The 21,178-nt window shown below is 44.4% G+C and overlaps 1 protein-coding gene across 1 annotated transcript in view; it reads left to right on the top strand.

Annotated features, from left to right (window-relative positions):
- Positions 1–6,900: 6,900 nt before the first annotated feature.
- The window catches only part of PYGL (glycogen phosphorylase L), a 37,758-nt gene continuing 23,480 nt past the window's right edge, over positions 6,901–21,178 (top strand). Inside the window, exons 1-4 of the mRNA XM_037054281.1 lie at positions 6,901–7,250; positions 12,162–12,263; positions 15,246–15,324; positions 18,654–18,757. Coding sequence (XP_036910176.1) covers positions 7,008–7,250; positions 12,162–12,263; positions 15,246–15,324; positions 18,654–18,757 — 528 coding nt within the window. The 5' untranslated portion in view covers positions 6,901–7,007. The remainder of the gene's footprint in view (positions 7,251–12,161; positions 12,264–15,245; positions 15,325–18,653; positions 18,758–21,178) is intronic.

Here is a 21,178-nt window from a genome sequence, read left to right as displayed (position 1 = left end):
AGAATGGGCCTCACAGACCTGCAACTGCAGGGAGCATAACCAGGGGCCCCAGGTATCCTTGCTGTGTTTGTGCCAAAGCCACGCCCCCCAGGGGGATGCTCCCACCAAGGACTAAGAGCATGGGGACTTCTCTGACGGCTGACTTTGGTTCCATAACTGCCTGGGGGCCTTGCTGGGTGCCCCGTGACTGCACAGCAGTCTGTGGTACTCCCTTCCACTCTCCCTGCCCTCTCTCCTCCACGGGGGGGCTCAGACTTGCATCCCATTCTAACACCCTCCCGTGCTAACTCGGCTCCTCCTGCATTTTCTCTCCCACAGACATTTCCCCTAATAAAGTCCTTGCATGTTTAATCCTATCTTCCCAACAGCTTCTCTGAAAACTCAGACTAACGCAGGTTCCAAATGTTCTTTTCCCATAGTGGGAAACTGATACTTGTCCTGTGAGGTCTGGAGAGCTTGCTCATTATTCACAGCAATGTTTCACCATAGCAGCCCCCGGGAAGAAGCAGATGGGAAACAGGGACAACATAGGTTTGGGGGCAAGATTGGTGTAAACAGATGTGAGCAATTTAATGCACACTTTTCCAGGCAACCACAGTTTTTGGTGTTTGGGGTGTTTCTGGTCAGGGAGAGGTGAAAGGTTTTTTTTTAGTTTTCTGATGCAGACCCTGGCTCATGGGGCCGGAAACATTATGGATGAGATACAACACAAATTCACACAGACTACCAAGTCCTGTGGAAGAAAAAAGATGGCCACTCTCTCAAGGGGAAAGCACCCCAAACCTTGCCTTTACAAGCTTTTATTGGGTTCAATTTACACAGAAATAAAGCTCATCAATCATTGTCAGGCAGAAATAATTAAACAATAGATAACATTCAAAGAACTCTGAGGGTCAGATAGTTAAAGGGCCACCAAACTCTGGGGAACAAACTCACTTCCTGCTTGGTCCCTTATTATTTAAATTGAGGGTATTAGCAAAGTAGGTTTTATAGTATTTTATGCACTCTTCCTTAGGCCTGATCGCCCTAGGGAACCTGCCCTTCCCAGCACAGGGCAGCACCCACCACCAGCTTTGCTTCAGGCTTTAATCAGGCAGGGGGACTTCCGGCCAAGATGGAGGCATAGGTAGACACACTGTGCCTCCTCACACAACTAAAATAAGAACAACGACAATTTAGAAACAAAATAACAACCAGAACTGACAGAAAATTGAATTGTACGGAAATCAGACAACCAAGGAGATAAAATGGACACATTCATCCAAACTGGTAAAGCAGGGTGTACTTGGGCAGCTGGGTGGAGAGGGGTTGTGGCACAAAAAGTGGTGGCACTGGGCCCACAAGGCACCCCCAGGCACATAAGACAGCGGCTGGAGAACCCCAGTGGTCAGGGTGGCAACAGGCAGACCCAGCAAGGCAGCAATTGTGAAGCGAAGCACTGCAGGCAAGGCAGCTGGCTGACTGGATGGCCCCACATTCTTGCGCGGACAAACCAAGTGAAATTGGGGAGTGAGACAGACCATGCAACCCAGGGTCCCAGGGCCAGGAAATAAAGCCTCAAAACACAGATTGAAAATACTTGTGGGGGTTGAAGCACAGGGAGAGACTCCCAGCCTCACAGGAGAGTTGGTTGGAGAGTCTCACAGAGTCCTAGAACGAACACAAGCCAATCCACATGGGAACCAGCACCAGAAAGGCCCAGTTTGCTTGGGGGAAGTGGTGGAAGGGACCAAAATCCAAGAGAGCAGAGCAAGCGCCATTGTTCCCTCTCGGACCCCGCCACCACATACAGCATCACAACCCAGTGACTAGGTTGCCCCACCCTGGTGAACACCTAAGGCTCCTCCCCTCATACATAACAGGCACAACAAAACCAAAAAAATGCTCAAACTGAAGAACAGATCAAAGCCCCAGAACAAATACTTCTACGTAACCAAGAGATAGCCAACCTATCAAATGCATAGTTCAAAGCACAGGTGATAAGGATGCTCACAGAATTAGTTGATTTTGGTCACAAATTCAATGAAAAAATGAAGGCTATGCTAAGTGAAAAGAAGGAAAATGCACAGGGAACCAATCATGATGGAAAGGAAACTGGGACTCAAATCAATGGAGTAGACCAGAAGGAAGAAAGAAACAACTAAATAGAAAAGAATGAAGAAACAAGAATTCAAAAAAAAATGAACCTCCAGGACATCTTTAAACATTCCTACATCTGAACTAAAGGGCACTAGAAGAGGAAGAGGAAGAGCAACAAGTGGAAAACATATTTGACCAAATAATAAAGGAGAACTTCCCCAGTCTGGCAAAGGAAATAGACTTCCAGGAAATCCAGGAAGCTCAGAGAGTGCCAAAGAAGTTGGACCCAAGAAGGAACACACCAAAGCACATCATAATTACATTAGCCAAGATTAGAATGAATGAGAGAATCCTAGAAGCAGCAAGAGATAAGGAAACAGTCACCTACAAAGGACTGCCCATCAGACTGTCAGCTGATTTCTCAAAAGAGACCTTACAGACAAGAAGGAGCTGGAAGGAAGTATTCCAAGTCATGAAATCCAAAGACCTACAGCCAAGATTGCTTTATCCAGCAAAGCTTTCATTTAGAATGGAAGGCAGATAAAGTGCTTCTCAGATAAGGTCAAATTCAAGGAGTTCATCATCACCAAGCCCTTATTATATGTTAATGTCCCTTTAAATGTTAAAGGGACTTAGCTAAGAAAAATAAGATAAACAGCATGTATAGTAAAATGACAGCAAACCCACAATTATTAACAACCACACCTAAAACAAAACAAAAACAAACTAAGCAAACAACTAGAACAGGAATAGAATCACAGAAATGGAGATCACATGGAGGGGTAGCAACTGGGAGTGGGAGGCGGAGAGAGGAGGAAAAGGTACAGAGAATTAGTAGCATAGACGGTAAGTAGAAAATAGACAGGGGGAGGGCAAGGATAGTATGGGAAATGTAGAAGCTAAAGAACTTATGACACATGGATGTGAACTAAAGCGGGGAATGTGGGTGGGAAAGGGTGTGCAGAGTGGGAGGGAATGAAAAGGAGGAAATGGGACCACTGTAATAGCATAATCAATAAAATATATATTTTTTAAAAGGCAGGGGAAGTAAGGCAGCCAAGAGATTAGGAGACTTCTTGCAGATAGAATGAGGACTCAGGCTATGTTAAAGCCAAGGGGCTAGGGCCCATCACCCCCTTTTTCTGTAGCCCCCCAAGTCCTTCCCTAGGGGCCCCAGTGATCATGCCTGTCTTAGGTCATCCCTCCCTTGGGGAATTTTACCCGTTATTGGCTAACCAATCAAGCACTGGGGGCCAGGCACGGTGAACTAAAAGGAGCAGAGGCAGCACCCCTGCCAGGGAGATAAGCTTTGTCTCCTTAGCGGCTTATGGTCCAAAGGTCACTCACTCAGCCTTAGCCATGAGGGGGTTACAGCTTTTGAAACCAGGCAGGGCAGTTCCCAACAGTTTTGTTTTTAATTTTAATTTATTAATGAGAGAGAGAGAAACATTAATTTGTTGTTCCACTCATCCATCCATGCACTCATTGGTTGATTCTTGTATGTGCCCTGACCAGGGACTGAACCCACAACCTTGTTGTATATTGACATTGCTCTAACAAAGTGAGCTACCAGGCCAAGAAAAGGTTTTTGAAGATAATCTTTTTGGTCAAGTAACTTGACCTCCCTAGGCCTCAGTGTCCCAGACCAGATAGAGTACAGAACAAGCTGGTGTCAGATTTCAACCAGATCTGGGAGACCATAAGCTCTGTGTTCCCCAAACTTCCGTTACATTCATACGCCACTTTTTGGCCAACCCATGTAACACCCAAATGATATTATTTTTCTTTAAGTGAATTTCTCTTGAACTTAAAACTTAAAAAACAGCCCTGGCTGGTGTAGCTCAGTGGATTGAGCGCGAGCCTGCAAACCAGAGGATCGCGGTTCAATTCCCAGCCAGGGCACATGCCTGGGTTGCAGGCCAGTTCCCTGCAGGCCAACTCCCAGCAGGGGACACACGAAAGGCAACCATACATTGATGTTTCTCTCCCTCTCCTTCCCCTCTAAAGATAAATAAATAAATAAAATCTTTAAAAAAAAAAACTTAAAAAACAGTTTATTTTGAAACATTAACTAGGAAAGTATCATTTATCATAAATGCAAGACAATATTATTAAATTTTAGTTAAATGCTGAAATCCGAAGAGAGTTTATGATAAGGGACTCAAGACTTGGAAAATTTTAGCTTAAGGTAAAAAGTTGTAAGTCTAGCAAGTAATGTGTATGTTAAAGATTTTGTTTCGGAAACTACAGTAAGGCCCATCCTGGCTCCTGGGAAAACAGCCGGCCTCCTGGAGCACTGGCTAGAGATTACCACCTGGGGACAAGTTGGAGGCATCCAGGCCTTTGTGTTCCAGTGGGGCAGAACACTACCCTCCCCTGGTAACAGCTAACTGCCCAGGACAGGAGTGCTGCAGCTTTACCCACCCAAACCTCCCTGAATTTCAAAGCCCTCATCGTACCTTGTTTATCCACCCACCCACCCACCCTATAAAAGGTCTGGCCTGGAAAGAAAGGACAAGATGGTCTGTTAGGGTAAGAACCCACCATCTTCTCAGATCGCTGGCCATCTGAATAAAGTGCCCATAAAGATCAATCACTGTCATTGCTTATTGGGTTTGGTAGTGATAGGCAGCCCAGACATCAGTGTCTTTTCTGGTTAGTTTAGAGTCTGGGCCTGCTTTCTGTTAAAGGTGCAGGTAAACAAGTTTTAAAGATATACTAATGTTAAAGACTTTACAGAAAGACTAAAAGAGAAGCGAAAAGGGAATAATCTCTGGCCATGTGATTTATCATCATTTGAGCCTGGGTCTGTGTAGTGCCCCAAGCATCTGGTACCGTGATGTTCTCTTTAACACAGGAGGCTAATCCCTCCCCACGTTCTATAGTTTGAACAGTCTATAGTCCACAGTTTTTCCCCTTTGAGAGATGTTCAACTCAGGGGTGTGGGCCTACTGACCAGGAACTGAAGCAAGTAAATAGTTTATTAGCTCATTACTATCTTGGGTTTTCAACAAGAATTTAGTACATCTAGGGATATAGTGGGGCTAGGTTCCACTTATTTGAAACTGTCTTAAGCAAAACTAAGGAACAGTAAGTTTGCCTTTGGAGTTTTCCATCTCCTCTTTCGCACCCCCCAATTCCTTACTCCCATCCAAGTGCCCAGACATTATTTTGCCTTTTGCTGCTCAGAGGTCTCCCTGGAAGTAAGATGTACCCAGATCTTTCCCCTCATTCCACTGCCCCACCCTATTCCTTTACCGAGCTATTAAAGTTGATTGAGCTATTTCATACCAATATGTGAATGACTCAAAATGGGCTTAATGCTGTGACCATCCAAGGGGTATTCAAAACTGATTTTAAGAACACTTTTTTGCTTATCTAATCTGTCAAGGACCTTTTCGTTCAGTCATCTACCCCCAAACATTACCACACAGGCCTAGTCATTTTTTAAGATCAATCATTTTTATGTGGTTCCACTCTCACTCAGGGTATATTTCTGCCCTCAGCTCGATGGCCACACCTTCATCCCCATATCTCCTGTAAATGCTTTTCTATGCAGATCATCAGTGTTTCAGGTATTGCGTGAGTCAAAAGTCAGTCTCAGTTTTGCCCCAAAGGCCTAAACCCCTGGATCCTGGGGTACAAGGGGTCGGATATTTTACCAGACCTATGCATTAGAATTTTCATTTTTATAGCGAAGGCTGTATTTAGCCTGAGTCAGACAATCCTGCCCCCACCGCCAATGCATCAACTCCAAATAATCAGTTTTGGTTTATCTTATGTAAAGTCTATCCATCAGTTCTAATACTACTTCTTGAAAACGGAAATGCCTCTGACATTCTTAAAACCCTGTGTGTTGGGGGAGGGGTGCGGGGAAACACACCTACCGGAAGTGAACGGAAGTGAACGGTGCAAGGATCTCCTGTACTGCCGATTAACCATTAACACAGACTGCTTTGTTTCCTGTAAACAAAGGGCCAGTGAGCTATCCCTTCATTTTTTCACACACACACCCTCTCTTTTCTCCCCACTCCATCCCCCTTCCGTTCAAAAGGAACTCAAGGTGAAAGCCCCCTGGCCCTAATCATCCCGAAGGTCCAGCTCAGGGCTTCCTTATGGAGTACTACGTCTCTGCAGATGAGCAGTGGGGTGCTTTGGACAAAGCAAACATGAATCTGAGAAGCCGAGAAACCCGAATCTTTAAATCCTTAAAACAATAAATGAAAAAAAGGCGGGGGGGTGGGGGCGGGCACCAGAGAATTCCTTTCTGAGGTCTAAGATCCAAGATGCGGCAATGCCAAGGTCTGACAAGAGCAGAGGAACAATAAAGTAAAAGGGTACAGACCCTCCAACATTCCTTCCAATGCTTGTGGTAACCCCCTTCCAGATGAGAAATAATAACAATAATAATTGCATAGCAGACAAACATCTGTACAACACATTTTGTACGGATGCTGCTTTTGCTGTGCATCCTCCTTGCATCCAAAGGTCTGGAGTGGAGAGGCTGGACAAATGCCCTGTTTCAAATTCCATTCCGCAGATCCCAAAGGGAACCTCTACGCGGCTACGTGACCTACCGAAGGTCCCACCTTCCACAGCCAACACGGCCAGCCCCGCCCCATCCGGGCAGGCCGGGCGCGCCCAGTCTCGGTGGCTGGGGTCCCCGCGCGCACGCGCGCACGCGCGCACGCGCGCGCGCACCCGCTATTCGATCCGGAGTGCGTAGAGGGACCGGCCCGCCCTCCGCCACTCAAGCCTCAGCCAGCAGCGGGGAGGGGGCGGTTCTGCACGCAGGGGCGGACCCCGAACTTTTCTCCAAATCAAAAGCCTCTGCTACGAAAGCTGCGGAGCCTCCTCCATCCGTGTCCTGCTGCCGGGTTCCTCTGGCCTCACGTCCCGCTTGCAGCGCCGCGCCACCCGCCGACGCCATGGCCAAGCCCCTGACCGACCAGGAGAAGCGGCGGCAGATCAGCATCCGCGGTATCGTGGGCGTGGAAAATGTGGCGGAGCTGAAAAAGAGCTTCAACCGGCACCTACACTTCACGCTGGTCAAGGACCGCAATGTGGCCACCACCCGCGACTATTTTTTCGCGCTGGCTCACACGGTGCGCGACCACCTGGTGGGGCGCTGGATTCGCACGCAGCAGTACTACTACGAGAAGTGCCCCAAGGTACTGGCCCCAGCTCCTCCAACAACTGCAGAGGGGGTGATGTCCGAGGTGGGAGGGAGGATCCCCCATGGTGACCCCTTCCCACTGGAGTCTCTCCCCGTGGGGGTCGTGCTTCCCGAAATCCGAGGAGACCGTGCTCCCCGAAATCCGAGGAGGCGTTTCTGGGTGGTGAGTGGCCGTCCAGGGAACAGGCCGGAGCTTCACCAGCTCTGCATTCACGCTGCCCTCCAGCCCTACCCAAAGCAGTTGGCTCCCGGGGGCAGCCGGCTCCCGGAGACAGCACAGCGTCAGGACTCCCTCGCCTGACCACTTCACAGTTTTTGGAACATTTATTCTCCACATTTAATCAAGAGGTGTCAGGCGCCTCCTGTCTGTATGCTAAGCACAGCGCTAGGCCCATAGCAGTTGGTCAAATCCCTGCCTTGGAGAAAGGGATGGGAGACAAGTATATAGAATTCGCCAAACGGAAATAGCCCCTGGGAAAGGAGGAGGAGTTGGAGAATGCCCAGTGGTTTGGGGCTTCTCCTAGGCATCGCCCGAGTGTTGTGGAAAGGTGGGTAGAAGTCCCACCCTTGGACAGAGCTCTGCGCCACCCCGCCCCCCTTCCTCCCCTCCACACCCCCCACCCCTACCCCCGGTGTTCGGTGAATAGGGTGTGGCGCTCCCGGGCTTGATTCCTGCAGGATGGAGGCCTTTCTCCCAGGGCATTCTCAAGCAGGACCTGCCCCCGCCGCTGCGGAGAAAGGCCGTTCACAAACCACCCGGTCCACTGCGCAGGGACTTTATGGAGGGTTACTTTGGGAGCTTAGAAGGACACGGCCTCCCCCTGGTCAGTCTGCGAAGGTGGTGTGGGGAGGATTGAGGAAGACTGCAGAGAGAGGGTTGTGTTGTGCAGAGTGGGTGTGAGAGAGTAGCTCTGGCTGCTGCAGTGAAGTGGGGGTGAGTCAGTATTGGGAGAGGAAACTGGAAACGCTAGTAGGAGGCATATTGGGAAAGGTGAAAGACTGATATATCCTGGAGGCAGTGAGAAATACATTAGGAATTTGTTTAATATGTAAAAACCATGAAAAAGAAAAGGATAGTCCATAATCACAGCACACCTCCCCCCCAAAAAAATCGGAGCAAAAGAAAGTAGATTCTCATAGTAAGAAAGGGCAGCTGCAACAAAACTTTCCAATGGAAAGTAACTTCCTCACTCCAGAGGGCTAGGCCTCTATCCCAGGGATGGGTGTGTGTGTGTGTTCACTGTATCTTTTTAAAAATTTGCTTGAGGGGACTGTTCCTTGCGCTGGACTTTTTTTTTTTCTTTCAGTTTTTAAACTGGAGAGTGAGGTGATCAGCTATATTTTAGGACCTCACCCCCACAAACCTCCCTCCCCACACACACTCTTCTATAGCATTTAGCACCAAGCCTCACAGAGCACAATCCCCTTGCATGCATCTCCTCCCGTGGCTTATCTGGCACTTCATAGTTTTCCTGGTTCTCTAGCTAGTGTCTTCACTGGGTTCTTCCCTGCTTGAACGCAGATACAAGCTAGGTATTCTGATAGTGATGCACTAGGGATACAACAATGAACAAGATTCACTCCACACATGTTAACAAGGTATCTGCTCCGTGACAGCACCCACTGCAACAGGAGTCCCTGCCCCCACAGAGCACGGACTAGAGCCAGTAAGTCTCCGCCCCCACCTCCCCTGTGCTACAGGGACTGTGCAGATGAAGCCTGAACAGGGATCTCTCCTCTGAATTGTTTTTCAGACTCCATTCCTGCACTTCTAAGTGCTTGGTAAACACACCTAGATCTCTTTCTGTTTCCTCAAACTCAGGCCGTGATCCCTCCCAGTCCTGCCCCATCTTCTGTGTTTCTAATTTTAATGGCATTGCCATCCCCACACTCACCCAGACACAAAACTTGTGTCTCGCCTTTGACTTACTGTATTCCTCAGTCAGCAGGTTGCCCAATGCTGTTGATTTCTGCAGATTCCATTGAAAATACTCCCCTGCTGTCTCACTTCTCTTATTGAGGCTGTGGCTGCTGATCTATGGAATAGACTTCCAACTGGCTACCTGGGTTCCCAGAAGTGGTAAAACGGGCAGCGAATAGCTGAACTGGGACTAGCAGACATATTGTGGTTGGCCAACAAGACATCCTCAAGTAATTTAATTTTGAGTGGTTTGGGGCAGGACTTGTACACTACAGTTCTTGGCCCAGTATTCCTCATTATTATATGTGATCTATATTACATAGGTATTGCCTCTGCCTGGCTCCTAAAGGTGCCTGAGTTGGCAGTCCCAGCTCATTCTATGCATGGTAGTCCCATTAAGTTTACAAAGCCATATATCCTGCCCTTTGTTCAGGTATCATTGGCTCCCATTGACTTCCTTAGTCCTTAATCTAGGATTTAAAGCTCTTCTCAGTCCAGGTGACCCTGTCCTTCCCATCTTATCTCCCATTACCCTTCTGGATTTACCTTGCTCTCCCACCAAACCAAGGTGCCCTCCCATCCACGCCCTGGCCTCTCCACTCCGGGCCTCTGCCTGCCCTGCACCCTTCACCTGGAATGCCCTCCTTGCCAGTGTCGCCACACTCAACTCTTACCTCCTGCGAGTCTCAGTTTTTTTGCCTCATTCCGCCTGTCTTCCCAGAAGTACCCAAGTCCTCTGAGTAATGTTAGGGATAAAACTTAAATTACTTTAAAAATAGTGGTTATCGTTATCTCCTTTATTTTATCTTTGCATGCTTTTTTTGAAATGTCCGCATTTTCTAAAATATACACAACTAGTAGTGATAGCAGTGCATGCATGTAATTTTAAGACAGATATATTGGAGATGCTGTGCATTTTACTACCAGGCGTATGTAGTATTTAGAGACCACTGAGTAAGAGGATAGGAGAAATCTATTTTTCAAGGTCTCATATATCCCCAAATATAAAGCAAAGTTTCTCCCAAAGTTATTTTTATGAGAAAATAGGAAATTGCCTTACATACATATCTTTGTGAAGTCTCATATAACAAAGTCTCTCTAAATTATTTTAAGCAGCAACATTGTTTACAAAACCTTTACTTGGTCTTTGTATAATGTCCTAAAATGTCTTAAGTCCTTGCTAATGTGTAGTCATTAAAATGGAGACAAAGAAACTTAATTATTTGCAGGGGCATAATTTAACAATCTCAAGTGTGGGAGATACAGTCAAACCTGGGTTTTTGAATGTCTTGGTTCTCCAGCAATTTGGTTCTCAACCCAAGTTGTTCACAGAACAAAATGTCTTTCTTGATTGTCTAACAAAACTTTGGGTTTCTACCCAGCAACCCTTTCATGCTGATACCTGTGTGATCAGTCACGTGTCTCTCGGGTGACAGAGGAGATTTGGCCTTTGAACAGATCACTTTTCAGTTTTTCTCAACGAATTAAGTTCAAGAGCCGAGGTTCCACTGTGTATACTATGTTTATAAGCAAGCATTTTATAGATCACCAAAGAGTCAAAAGCAGTACACAATGGTTATCTTATAGAGATGAAAATACAGAGAAAACACCTGTGCCGATGTTATGCAAATGGGTATTTGTGGCATGAGATACTCTTGCCAGTGACACAGTGGCCTTGTGTACAAGGACATCAGCCATGGGAGCGAGTGGTGCCATGCACCTCCTCGCCTGGTATCTGCCCAGGAAAGATACCTTTTCCCAGCTCACACGGAGGCACCCAACAGACTGACGAGGGCCCTGATGGCAGGGTTACAGATTTTCAAACAACGTGGATAAATATGATGATGATGTGTTCTGGAAAATAGTGTTCGGTGACCCACTAAATATGGATGTTGACTATTCATGTTAAGACTTAGACTTCAGTTATTTCATTAAATGAGAGTGGGGAAAAGTAAAATTTCTAAATTGACATTTTCATAGGATATTTTAAATATATGTATAACTAAAGAGTTACATATTACAATAGGCACTTATTATACTGAACTCTGTTTATACATTTTTTATATTTTTGGGTTGACCAAATAATTTTCCTTTTGGTTCTTTTTATTAAGAAATGAGGGGAGTCCTGAACTTTTAGGTGACTTTATGTTGATGCATTTACAGATTTTTGTTGTTTTGTGTTTCATAGAGAAAAGGCATTGATATGGAGAAAAATATACTGTAAAAGGAGAAGATGAAGTTACTGATCTTTTTAAAAAAGAAATTAGTAAACTGCGTTTGTATTTTAAAAGGTTTTAGACAAGTCTGACCTTTGCACCTTTCACTCAGCAGATACTATTTACTTGGTGCTTTGTCAAAGGCAGTTTCTAAGTTGATACTTCTATTGAGCACACATACCAATAAACTTGAGGTAGTCTTTTGTTATTACCAGTTCGTGATTTTCTAGAACAATTTAATTCTAAAATAATTCATTGTGATATTACTTACAGAAAGTAGTCATGGAGTAATACTTTGTAGCCATTTGGTATATCTGGAAGGAGTTAATCTTTGTATTTCTTGGATGATTTGAGACGGTCTCAGCCAACCCCCTCTGACTCTCATCCTATAAATATTTTACAAATGAGCAGTGAGCTATCGCAGTCTGACTTCTCTTTGTCCAAAATATGTGCTTAATTTACGAGGCTCATGAACAGAAAGGAAAAAAACCACAAAACATTGAATCTAATTAGTGGGACGAGTTTACTTTTTTCTCCCTGGGGTTAAAGACACAGAACTACTTTGCCAAAAGTAGGATAAAATATGGATTCCCAAGGCCAGTTGTCGGAAATGCTTTCATTCAGCCCTTCATACATCTATAGGAGTTTCCTTGGGACCTGTGTCAACGTTGCCCTGCCTGTTTGTTTTTTATTGTCGGCCTTGTATATGATGTTGACCAGTAAGGTTGGCCTCATCGAGTTAACGTGACCTCTCTTTCCTTTGTTTCAGAGGGTGTATTACCTTTCTTTGGAGTTTTACATGGGCCGAACATTACAGAACACTATGATCAACCTCGGCCTGCAGAATGCCTGTGATGAGGCCATTTACCAGGTACATTGTCTCTGTATTTCTCGCATTCTCTCCCCTCAAATTTCAAGCTCAAGTCAATAACCTTGGGGATATAGCACCTCCCCTCCGGCCTTAAAAAATAAGGTGAAAAAATTGTTTCTATAGACATGGCTATTACAAACTATTAGAACTATAAACTACTGGTGACCTCTGGGTTAAGAGAAAGAAAGTTAGAGACCTAGTTTTACCTAATGAGAATTCTCCTTTGCAATCATGGCTTCTGACAGCATTCCCCAGCAACTTACATCTTAGAAACTAGCATCTGAACAAGCCTTTTTAAAGTGCTCTATTCTGCCCCTGGCCAGTGTGGCTCAGTTGGTTGGAGCATCATCCTGTAACCTGTAGCCAAAAGGTTATGGGTGGGTTCAATTCCCTGTCAGGGCACATACCTTAGTGTGTACAGGAGGCAGTGATCAGTGCCCCTCACTCACACTGATATTTTTCTCTCTCCCTAAAAGCAATGAAAAAAATATCCTCGGGTAAAGATTTTTAAAAATTTAAAAAAATAAAAATAAATAAGAGTGCTTGAATCTCTGTTGTCAGAATCACAAGCTTTACTTTAGGCTCCTGTCTACTTTCTAAAAATGGTCAAGGATTGACTTATTTTATATCAAGGCAATATGTGAAAATAATAAGCTTTTAAATTTCCATCACCGTACTTTCTCTTTTGCTAAGTGGCATGTAAAAATATACTTCCTCCTTAAAGGAGGAGCCTGAGGTCTTAAACCTAATACGCTAATTTATTTTTATAAATAGTTAACTGTTTCTCTCCTGAACTTCAGGGATCTCCATACCAAAGCAAACAGTCCTTGACCTTTTTGATGTGGTTGAAAGGAGTGGGTGTCTGCAAAGATATATTCAAAGTGGGAGACTGTTTAAACTGCTTTTTTTCCTTGGCTTGGGACTGCCCGTCATGTGGTCATGTGGTCAGCTGCTTGTCACTAAGGGCTGGTTTCCTTTCCGTGAGTTAGCTAGAATATTTCCTTATGAAAGAACCATGGCAGCTCCCCTCTACTTCTCTTTTTTCTCTTCCCGTCCCCTGATAACAGCTGAAAACAATATACTTTCCATGGCCCAGCAGCATATAACTAGGTAAGATGAAGTGACCCATGTCTGTTTGCTCAAGGCTTTTTTTGTAATTTAGATGTAGATTTTTAGAATAACCCCCCGCCCCCCGAGAATGTTAGCATTAAGCAGTTGACTTGTACAGGGTCCCCAGTAAACTCTTGCCGTACCAGGGAGCAAATTGCAAGTCCTTTCAGCAATGAACAGAAGCAAAACCATTTTTAAACTCTTAGAAGACTTCATGTATTTCACCATGTATAATGTGCACCCATGTTTTTGTGTGTATTATGCACAGGATTATTATACTCATGGTATGTAATCATTATACCCAGGTATAATGTGCCTCCCTTTTTTCCCCTAAAAAATTTGGGCAAAAATGTGCGTGTTATACACGGCAAAATACAGTACTTACCAAGACATGTGACAAAGCAATGTTTGGTGTAAGGGTAAGGTTCCAAATAGGTGACCATGGAAACTGAGGCATCAACTTCAAGCATGGTTGCTTCTCCTGCCTATGTTTTCAAGTGTATAAAGTATGTTTCCACTTTAAATAACATCTCATTTCATGGATTGCCTCACTCTCAGGTGAGAATGTAGTCCTTTCAGAACAGACCATCCTCAGCCAAGCATGGGCTGAGTTACGATCGAGTCAGCACAGGACGGGTCATTGGTTTTATCTGCCATCAGTTCCCTGACTGTAAGATGAGCAACCCAGAGTGATCTCCAGGGCAGCGGGATTCTGACGTGAGTCCTGAGCAGCCTCTGGCTCTGCAAATCCCAGCACGTTGGGGCCAGGAGCTGACAGGCTGCCAATTGCATCAGTCCCCGACGTCACACACGCCTCTAGGCCTCCCGTGGCCTTTCATCCGACCCAGAGAAAAATGGAGGATTTGAGCTCTGTCCGGCTCAACCAGCGATTTACGATCAGCGTGCCACAAGAATTTTTAAAACTTGCAATACCTGACTGTTTAATCAGGGGCACTGACCTCTTTTCTCTTAGACTGTCAAATTAAAAAGTGACAACAACCAGCATGATACTAGCCATCCGGTGTGAATGAATCAAAATTGTACCTATTTTTGTGTCAGATCAGCAGAAAATATATTATTTGGTGTGTTGCAGAATTGTATTAACTAGTTTATGTATGCCATGAGATGAAAAGGGTTGGAAATCACTGAGCTAGACCAGGGGCCTGAGGTTTCCTTGACTGCTATCTGGCCCAACTCATGGGCAGTGATTCACCGGCTGGCTATGGGTTAACAACCATTGACCCCATTGAGTAAATACGCTGCAGGACTGAGAAGGTGACCTTTACTCTGTCCTGGAAACTCTGACCTCATCCTCATACCTTTTGATAATTTTTAAAATTCTTTGGCCCAGTTAGTGTCAGCTTGGTTCTGGCCTATTTCTGAGGTTTCACCCCGACAGCACAAAAAAAGAGTCTGAAGAAATAATAGTAAGTTAACATTTACTAAGGAATATTGGGCCAGGAATAATATGAATGGTTTGTTTGTATGATCTCACTTAATTCAGAACAACCCTAAATATGGTACATATAGCCGTCCATTGAGGACTTACCCTTTAAATAGAAGAAGTGAGGCAGGGAGAGATGTAGTAGCTTGCCCAGGGTCACATGGCTGAGAAGGGACAGGGTCAGTAATGGACCCTGAGAGCCCACACTTCTCCACAAGCTGCTGCTATGCCCGTTTGAACAGTGTGCATTTGCAGTCACCAGCATCTGCTGCGGGCATCTGATGCCAGAATAAGTTGCAAGGGAGCCGACAGGATTGAGCACACAGAGAGGCCTGGGTACCCAACCCAGAGCTTTAGGGAATGACTGTTCTCTCTGAAATGGCCTGCATTTGTATCCACATTCAGTGGTGTTTTCCTTTCATCACCAGCTTGGATTGGATATAGAGGAGTTAGAAGAAGCGGAAGAAGATGCTGGGCTGGGCAATGGTGGTCTTGGGAGGCTTGCTGGTAAGTGACATGGTTAGTGTGTCATAGTGTTTGGCTGGGTGGTGCCTTCTCAGATGCCATGCATGACCATGCTAAGAACCAAGCAAGCTTCCTAGAAGTGTATAGTGTAACCTGCTTGTACATGGACTTGTTTTTGAGTTTGCACTGTGGTTTGATCAGTTCTACACAAACAGTAGAGAAGAGAACTTGAACAAAAGACACATTGCTTAAAATCCTCAGAGATGTTGCTTAAAACCTTAAGGTTAACCAGATCCTTCCTGTGCACTTAAGGATTTCCACAGTGACCCCTTTACTTCACTGTTAGGCAGTCGCAGCTACTCAGTTCATGTACTTGTATGATATAAACTAAGTTGTCTGACCATGGAGGTATTGTCTTGTGCACTTCACAGTTTGCTTTTTGATGGACTAGTAGGTAATGGTACACTCGTTATAGTATTGGTATGATTTAGTTAATTATTCTTGTTTGTATAGATGTGGTTTGAGTTCTTTATTCAGGAAATGGTTTTTCAACAAATATAGAGGAAAACATTAAAGATATTAACTCCATTAAGTTAAAAATACACACACCACCCTGGCTGTGTGGCTCAGTGGATTGAGCTCTGATTTGACAACCAAAGAGGCACCTGTTTGATTCCTGGTCAGGTTACATGCCTAGGTTGCTGGCCAGGTCCCCAGGTGGGGCCTGCAAGAGGCAACCGATCTGTTTCTCTCACACATGGATGTTTCTCTCCCTCTTGTTCTTCCTCCCTTTCCCTCTCTCTTATCTTAGAATAAATAAATAAAATCTTTAAAAAATATATATGTACACATACCTATGACCAAACAATTCTACTTCCGGATTATTATCTACTGTAAAAAAAAAAACCACCTCAAACATGCACAAGGAGGCATGTGAAAAATACTGTTATGGTATTGTTTGTAAAAATAAACTATTAGAAATAACCTAGTATCCATCAATAGCAGACAGGTAAGTAAGTAGCGGAACAGTCCATATTAAAGAATAGCGTACAGCAACCAAAAAAATAAAGTTGATCTCTATGTAATGTCCTAGATAAACCTCCAGGGTATGGGGGTGGCAATTTGCAATAAAAGCTATATAATGTGCTACTATTTATGGTTTTTAATATTTTCTGTGAATGGTTACACACACACACATCCACACTCATACGTACACAAAAGTCTGGAGTTTTCTCTTTTTGATCTTTTCTAGAGAGGAGGGCAGAATCGGGGGTGGCAATCAAGGTGGATGCTAGTCCTGTCTATAACATTTTAACATTTTTTATAAGAAGGATGTATTAATGTATTACTCGTGAAACTTAAAAGTGTACCACCACACGTGTATGTGTCAGATTGTATTCTATGAAAATATCTATCCTCTTTTCTTTAGAAATGGTTCCAAAATCTCTTCATTTTACACAAACTTCCAGGTTACTGGAAACCCATGTGCATGTGTCTCACATGTTTAATCCTCTCCCCTTAGTTGCACTGTGCCTTAACGTTGCCCTTAGGACTAGGAAAACATTGCCTTCGGGATGCTTGCTCCCTTGCGGAGTCAGCCATCATGCAGTTTAGAAGGCTTTCCATGGGACTGTGGGAAGATCAGCAGAGCCAATGGCGTGCACCCCTGAGATTGGCCACCAGCCTGCCTGCCTTCTGTGGAAAGCTCCAGACCTTCAGTATTTGTTGGCTGGGTTAACCCCACTCTGTGCCTGACTAACAGCCTCGCTCCTTCAGTTGGCTGAGAGTGAAGTGGCAATCGAGGCTGAGTATTTCTCCTTAGGGGACCTCATTTCCTACCTGACTGAAAATCTTGGGACCCCAATCTGGTCAGGCTCTAAGGATAATGTGATCAGGACCCAGGAAAAGACCAGCAGCCACAGTTCCAAGAGAGCAAGACCTGGATCAGAGCCAGGACATGTGACACGGGGACTTTTGTAATGTTGCAGTGACCTGAAGGATTGGCCACTGGCTTTTGTGGGTCTCTGTTTTAGGGCTCCACCATGAACCTAAATCAGTCCCTTTCTGTATAATCTACAGTTTTCAGTATTCATTCCCATTTTGGATCCTTCGGTACATTTCCTCATTCTCTGTATATTTCTCAGTTCAAAGTCCTAGAGGAGAAATCTTACTAGTATAAATAAGCCCTCAGGTTATACCTGGCCACCAGATAGATCCCTACCCAGCCTGTTGATTGACTGCTTTGGATCAGGAGTTCTGTCATTAATGCTCTTGACAACTAATGGCAGAAAACCTAGCAAAATAAAAATGGTTCAGCCAGCAAGTACACGTGTTATCACAGAACAGGAAGTCCAGGAAATGGGCTGTTCAAGGTCAGTTATTTGGCAGTGTAGCTCTGTGGGGACTCTGGGTCTCTCCGGTTCTCTTGGCTTTCCCCCATGGGACAGTTACGGCAGCTGCAAGGGACATCTTTTGCTTCACCCAGAGGACTTATTAGTGCCTCTCACTGGGTTGAATGTCATTGCAGTCATGCCAAAACCAATAACTGGTGAAGGAAATAGAATTACTGTGATTGGCTAAGAGGCTTAGACTAGTTGAGCAAGATTCACTGCTCATCCAGCCTCCCTGTAGCATGTGGCCACCTGGTACCTGAACGACCTTGGAATTCCGTTAGCCAAAAAGAGAGTCTGCCACAGATGTCCATGTAGTCAGTCAGGTAGTCACAGGCCAATCCTACTCTCCTGGAACTGTCTTTTCAGGCAGGGAGCTACGGAGACAGCGTCTCTTAGAAAGCACAGTATGAGTGACAAAGACAGGGGCAGCCATGTCCAATGCAGGCCAACTTCTTTATGTCTTCTCAAATGAAATGGCAACATGTACACAGCAGTTATTTTAAATGATGAGGTAATAAATGATGTTTATTTTCTTTTTGTACATTTTTGTATTTTCTAACTTCCCTGTAGTATTCATTTTACAATTTTTAAAAAAATTTTTTTAAATATTTTATTTATTTATCTTTAGAGGGGGAGGGAAGGAGTGAAATATCAATGTATGGTTGCTTCTCGTGTGTCCCCTGCCGGGAACTGGCCTGCAACCCAGGCATGTGCCCTGACTGGGAATCGAACCACGATCGTGTGGTTCGCAGGGCCGCGCTCAATCCACTGAGCTACACCAGCCAGGGTGCATTTTACAATTTTTAAAATGTTACTTAAAAAATGAATTCCCACTACACAGCAGTCTCTGTGCTTTAAAATAGAGATGTGGTTGCTCATAGGAAAATGCTTTGTGGCTGTTGTGCTTTTTAGTAAAAGACCTGAAAAGTGAATAACCTTGATGACTCTGCCTTTTGGCTTGTGTTTGGATTGATTCAGCCTGCTTCTTGGATTCCATGGCAACCCTGGGACTTGCAGCCTATGGCTATGGCATTCGATACGAGTATGGAATCTTCAATCAGAAGATCCGAGACGGGTGGCAGGTATGTGAGCCGTGGTTTTAAACTCTGTGATTGAAATACTTCTCCTTGATAGTCTGGATGATTTATCGTTTACAGACATTTAACTTGGAACTTCACTGATTCCCCTTGCCTTTGGTTGACATGAGGGAATACTGCCGCCCTTCCCCCTTTTGTATGTAAGAGCAGAGAGCCGGCCAGCGTCATGCACTGCCAGATCCAGAGCACCTTATGCAGTGCCCGACTCGCGGGGGTGCTCTGAAAGAGCTTATCGCTGAGTGTCTGCGTGTGGACCACCTACGATGTGGGACGTTCCTCTCTGCAGCCTGCTAAATGGAGGAGCACATCTTTTGACTTTTCTCTCCCAATAACCTTTCGTAGTAGGAGCATGTTGCCATATTACAGGTGAGAAAGTTGAGGCTCTTAAGAAATGGAGCTACCCCAGATCCCACTGCTGGCAAACGTGGGTCTGTCCCCAGGTTTTCAGATCCAGGTTCAGTGTTCTTTTCTGTGCTCAGTCCTGTCCTCCTTAGCACGACTATTTAAAAGATACGTAAGCCCAGGGTTCTGATTTTTTAATAAGGTGAAAGCAGGCAATCCTACTAGCTGTAATATCAAATAAATCTGATACATGTTTAATATGTATCATTATAGTGCTCTGTAGATTTGCACAGATAGTAATCAGTCCAAACAAATGATTCTAGTTTTACTTTACTTTTATTTTATTTTTATCCTCACCTGAGGACATGCTTATTGATTTTAGAGAGAGAGGAAGGGAGGGAGAGAAACATCGATGTGAGAGAGAAACATCAATCGGTTGCCTCTTGTGCACCCCAACTGGGGACAGGACCCTCAACCTAGGCATGTGCCCTGACTTGGAATCGAACCCACAACCTTTTGGTTTACAGGATGATGCTAGAACCAACTGAGTCACACCAGCCAGGGCGCTAGTTTTACTTTTGCTTAACCAAACCAGGTTCTTAGGAATTTGTTTCTCATATCTTTGGGAACTCTTTGAGTCCACACTCAGCCCTGGTGTGGACAGTCTTCCCCGATACTAAGTGTGATTTACACTCTTTCTCTCCCTACCTTTGTTTCACATTCATATACCATTGACGAAAAGATAGGTTGTTTTTCCAAAAAGCCTGAGTTCTCTCAGCCCCTCCCATACTTCTGAGCGTTGGTCTGAGGGCAGCACCCTCGGGTTGGATGGGAGGGTATAGGCTGGAGCTAATCCCAGGGGAGAGGAAGGACAGTAAGCGCAGTGCTCCCTGCTGCCGGCCTCTTTCCCCTCTCTCAGTGTTTGGACACTCTGGGCCGAGGAAGGAAGGAACTAAAAGATTTGGTGTGATGCAAGAATGCCCCAAGAAAAAAGTCTCAGAAGGAGAATATCAGGAATACATTAAAAGATAAACTTCCAAATTTTGCTAAGGACCAGTGTATCTTTACCTACTTCTCAATGAGTCAGGAGTCAGCATTGTGTGGGAAAAAGCTCTGGGGCCCTAATTTGAGATTTGATTTCTATTTTGAGGCCTAATGGCCACTCGTTACCCTTACAAGGTGTGTTGCCTGGACTAGGTCACCCAACTTCTCCGAGCCTCAGTTTTGTCATCTGCAAAATGGAGGTGCCAGCTTCACAGAATTATTATGAAAATATGTAAAATGTCAGCAACAAATAGACATTCAGTGAAATGTTCATTTTGTCCAAGGAAAGGAGGATAATTTAATAAATTGTAGTATTATATAATAAAATATTAATATATCCGTTAATATTATTTTATTAATTTTAATGAAATGGAAAATTATTTATGTTAGTTGGAAAAAGTAAATGTAAAATCATATGGATGATATGACTCAACTGTCCAAAGGCAGCCAAAAAAATAAAGGGCTGAAAAAATACATGAACACTTCAATAATAATTATCTCTGGGAGATAGGATTACAGATAACTTTCACTATCTTCTATTTATGTTTCACATTCCATAAAAAGTGTGTATTTCAGAGTCATAAAAAGCTGTGAAAACAGAGTAGTTGGGTCCCTTCCCTAATAAAATAGCATAGAGTTATGTGGTGAGAAGCTTCTTACTAGGTCGGCATTTCCAGTGTGGCCAGTGTTTTGACACAACTCAACCAAACAATACACAGTATCCATTCTCTTTGAAAAGTGTCCTCTGCGGTACTCATTACACCCCAAATGTCTAAGGATTTCATTTCATATCTTTTAACTACTCTTGTGCAAAATATTGAAGAGAAACTCTGAAAATCAATCTCAAAACAAAATCGTTTTCATTGCATTTTCTCCAGAATTTTATGAAAGGTCATATCTACTATTTTTGCCACTTTTCAATGGTCTTTATTCCAAGAAACCATCCCTTCTCTCAGGTCATACCGAGGAAGTACATGTCTCTCCTGTCAGACCAGGAATGATGTGTTATCCAGTGTTCCT

This window comes from Sturnira hondurensis, unplaced genomic scaffold, assembly GCF_014824575.4.
Source record: "Sturnira hondurensis isolate 20B ecotype Veracruz unplaced genomic scaffold, ASM1482457v3 Scaffold0008196, whole genome shotgun sequence".
Classification (NCBI taxonomy): Eukaryota; Metazoa; Chordata; class Mammalia; order Chiroptera; family Phyllostomidae; genus Sturnira; species Sturnira hondurensis.
This window is presented reverse-complemented; position numbering and strand designations above follow the sequence as displayed.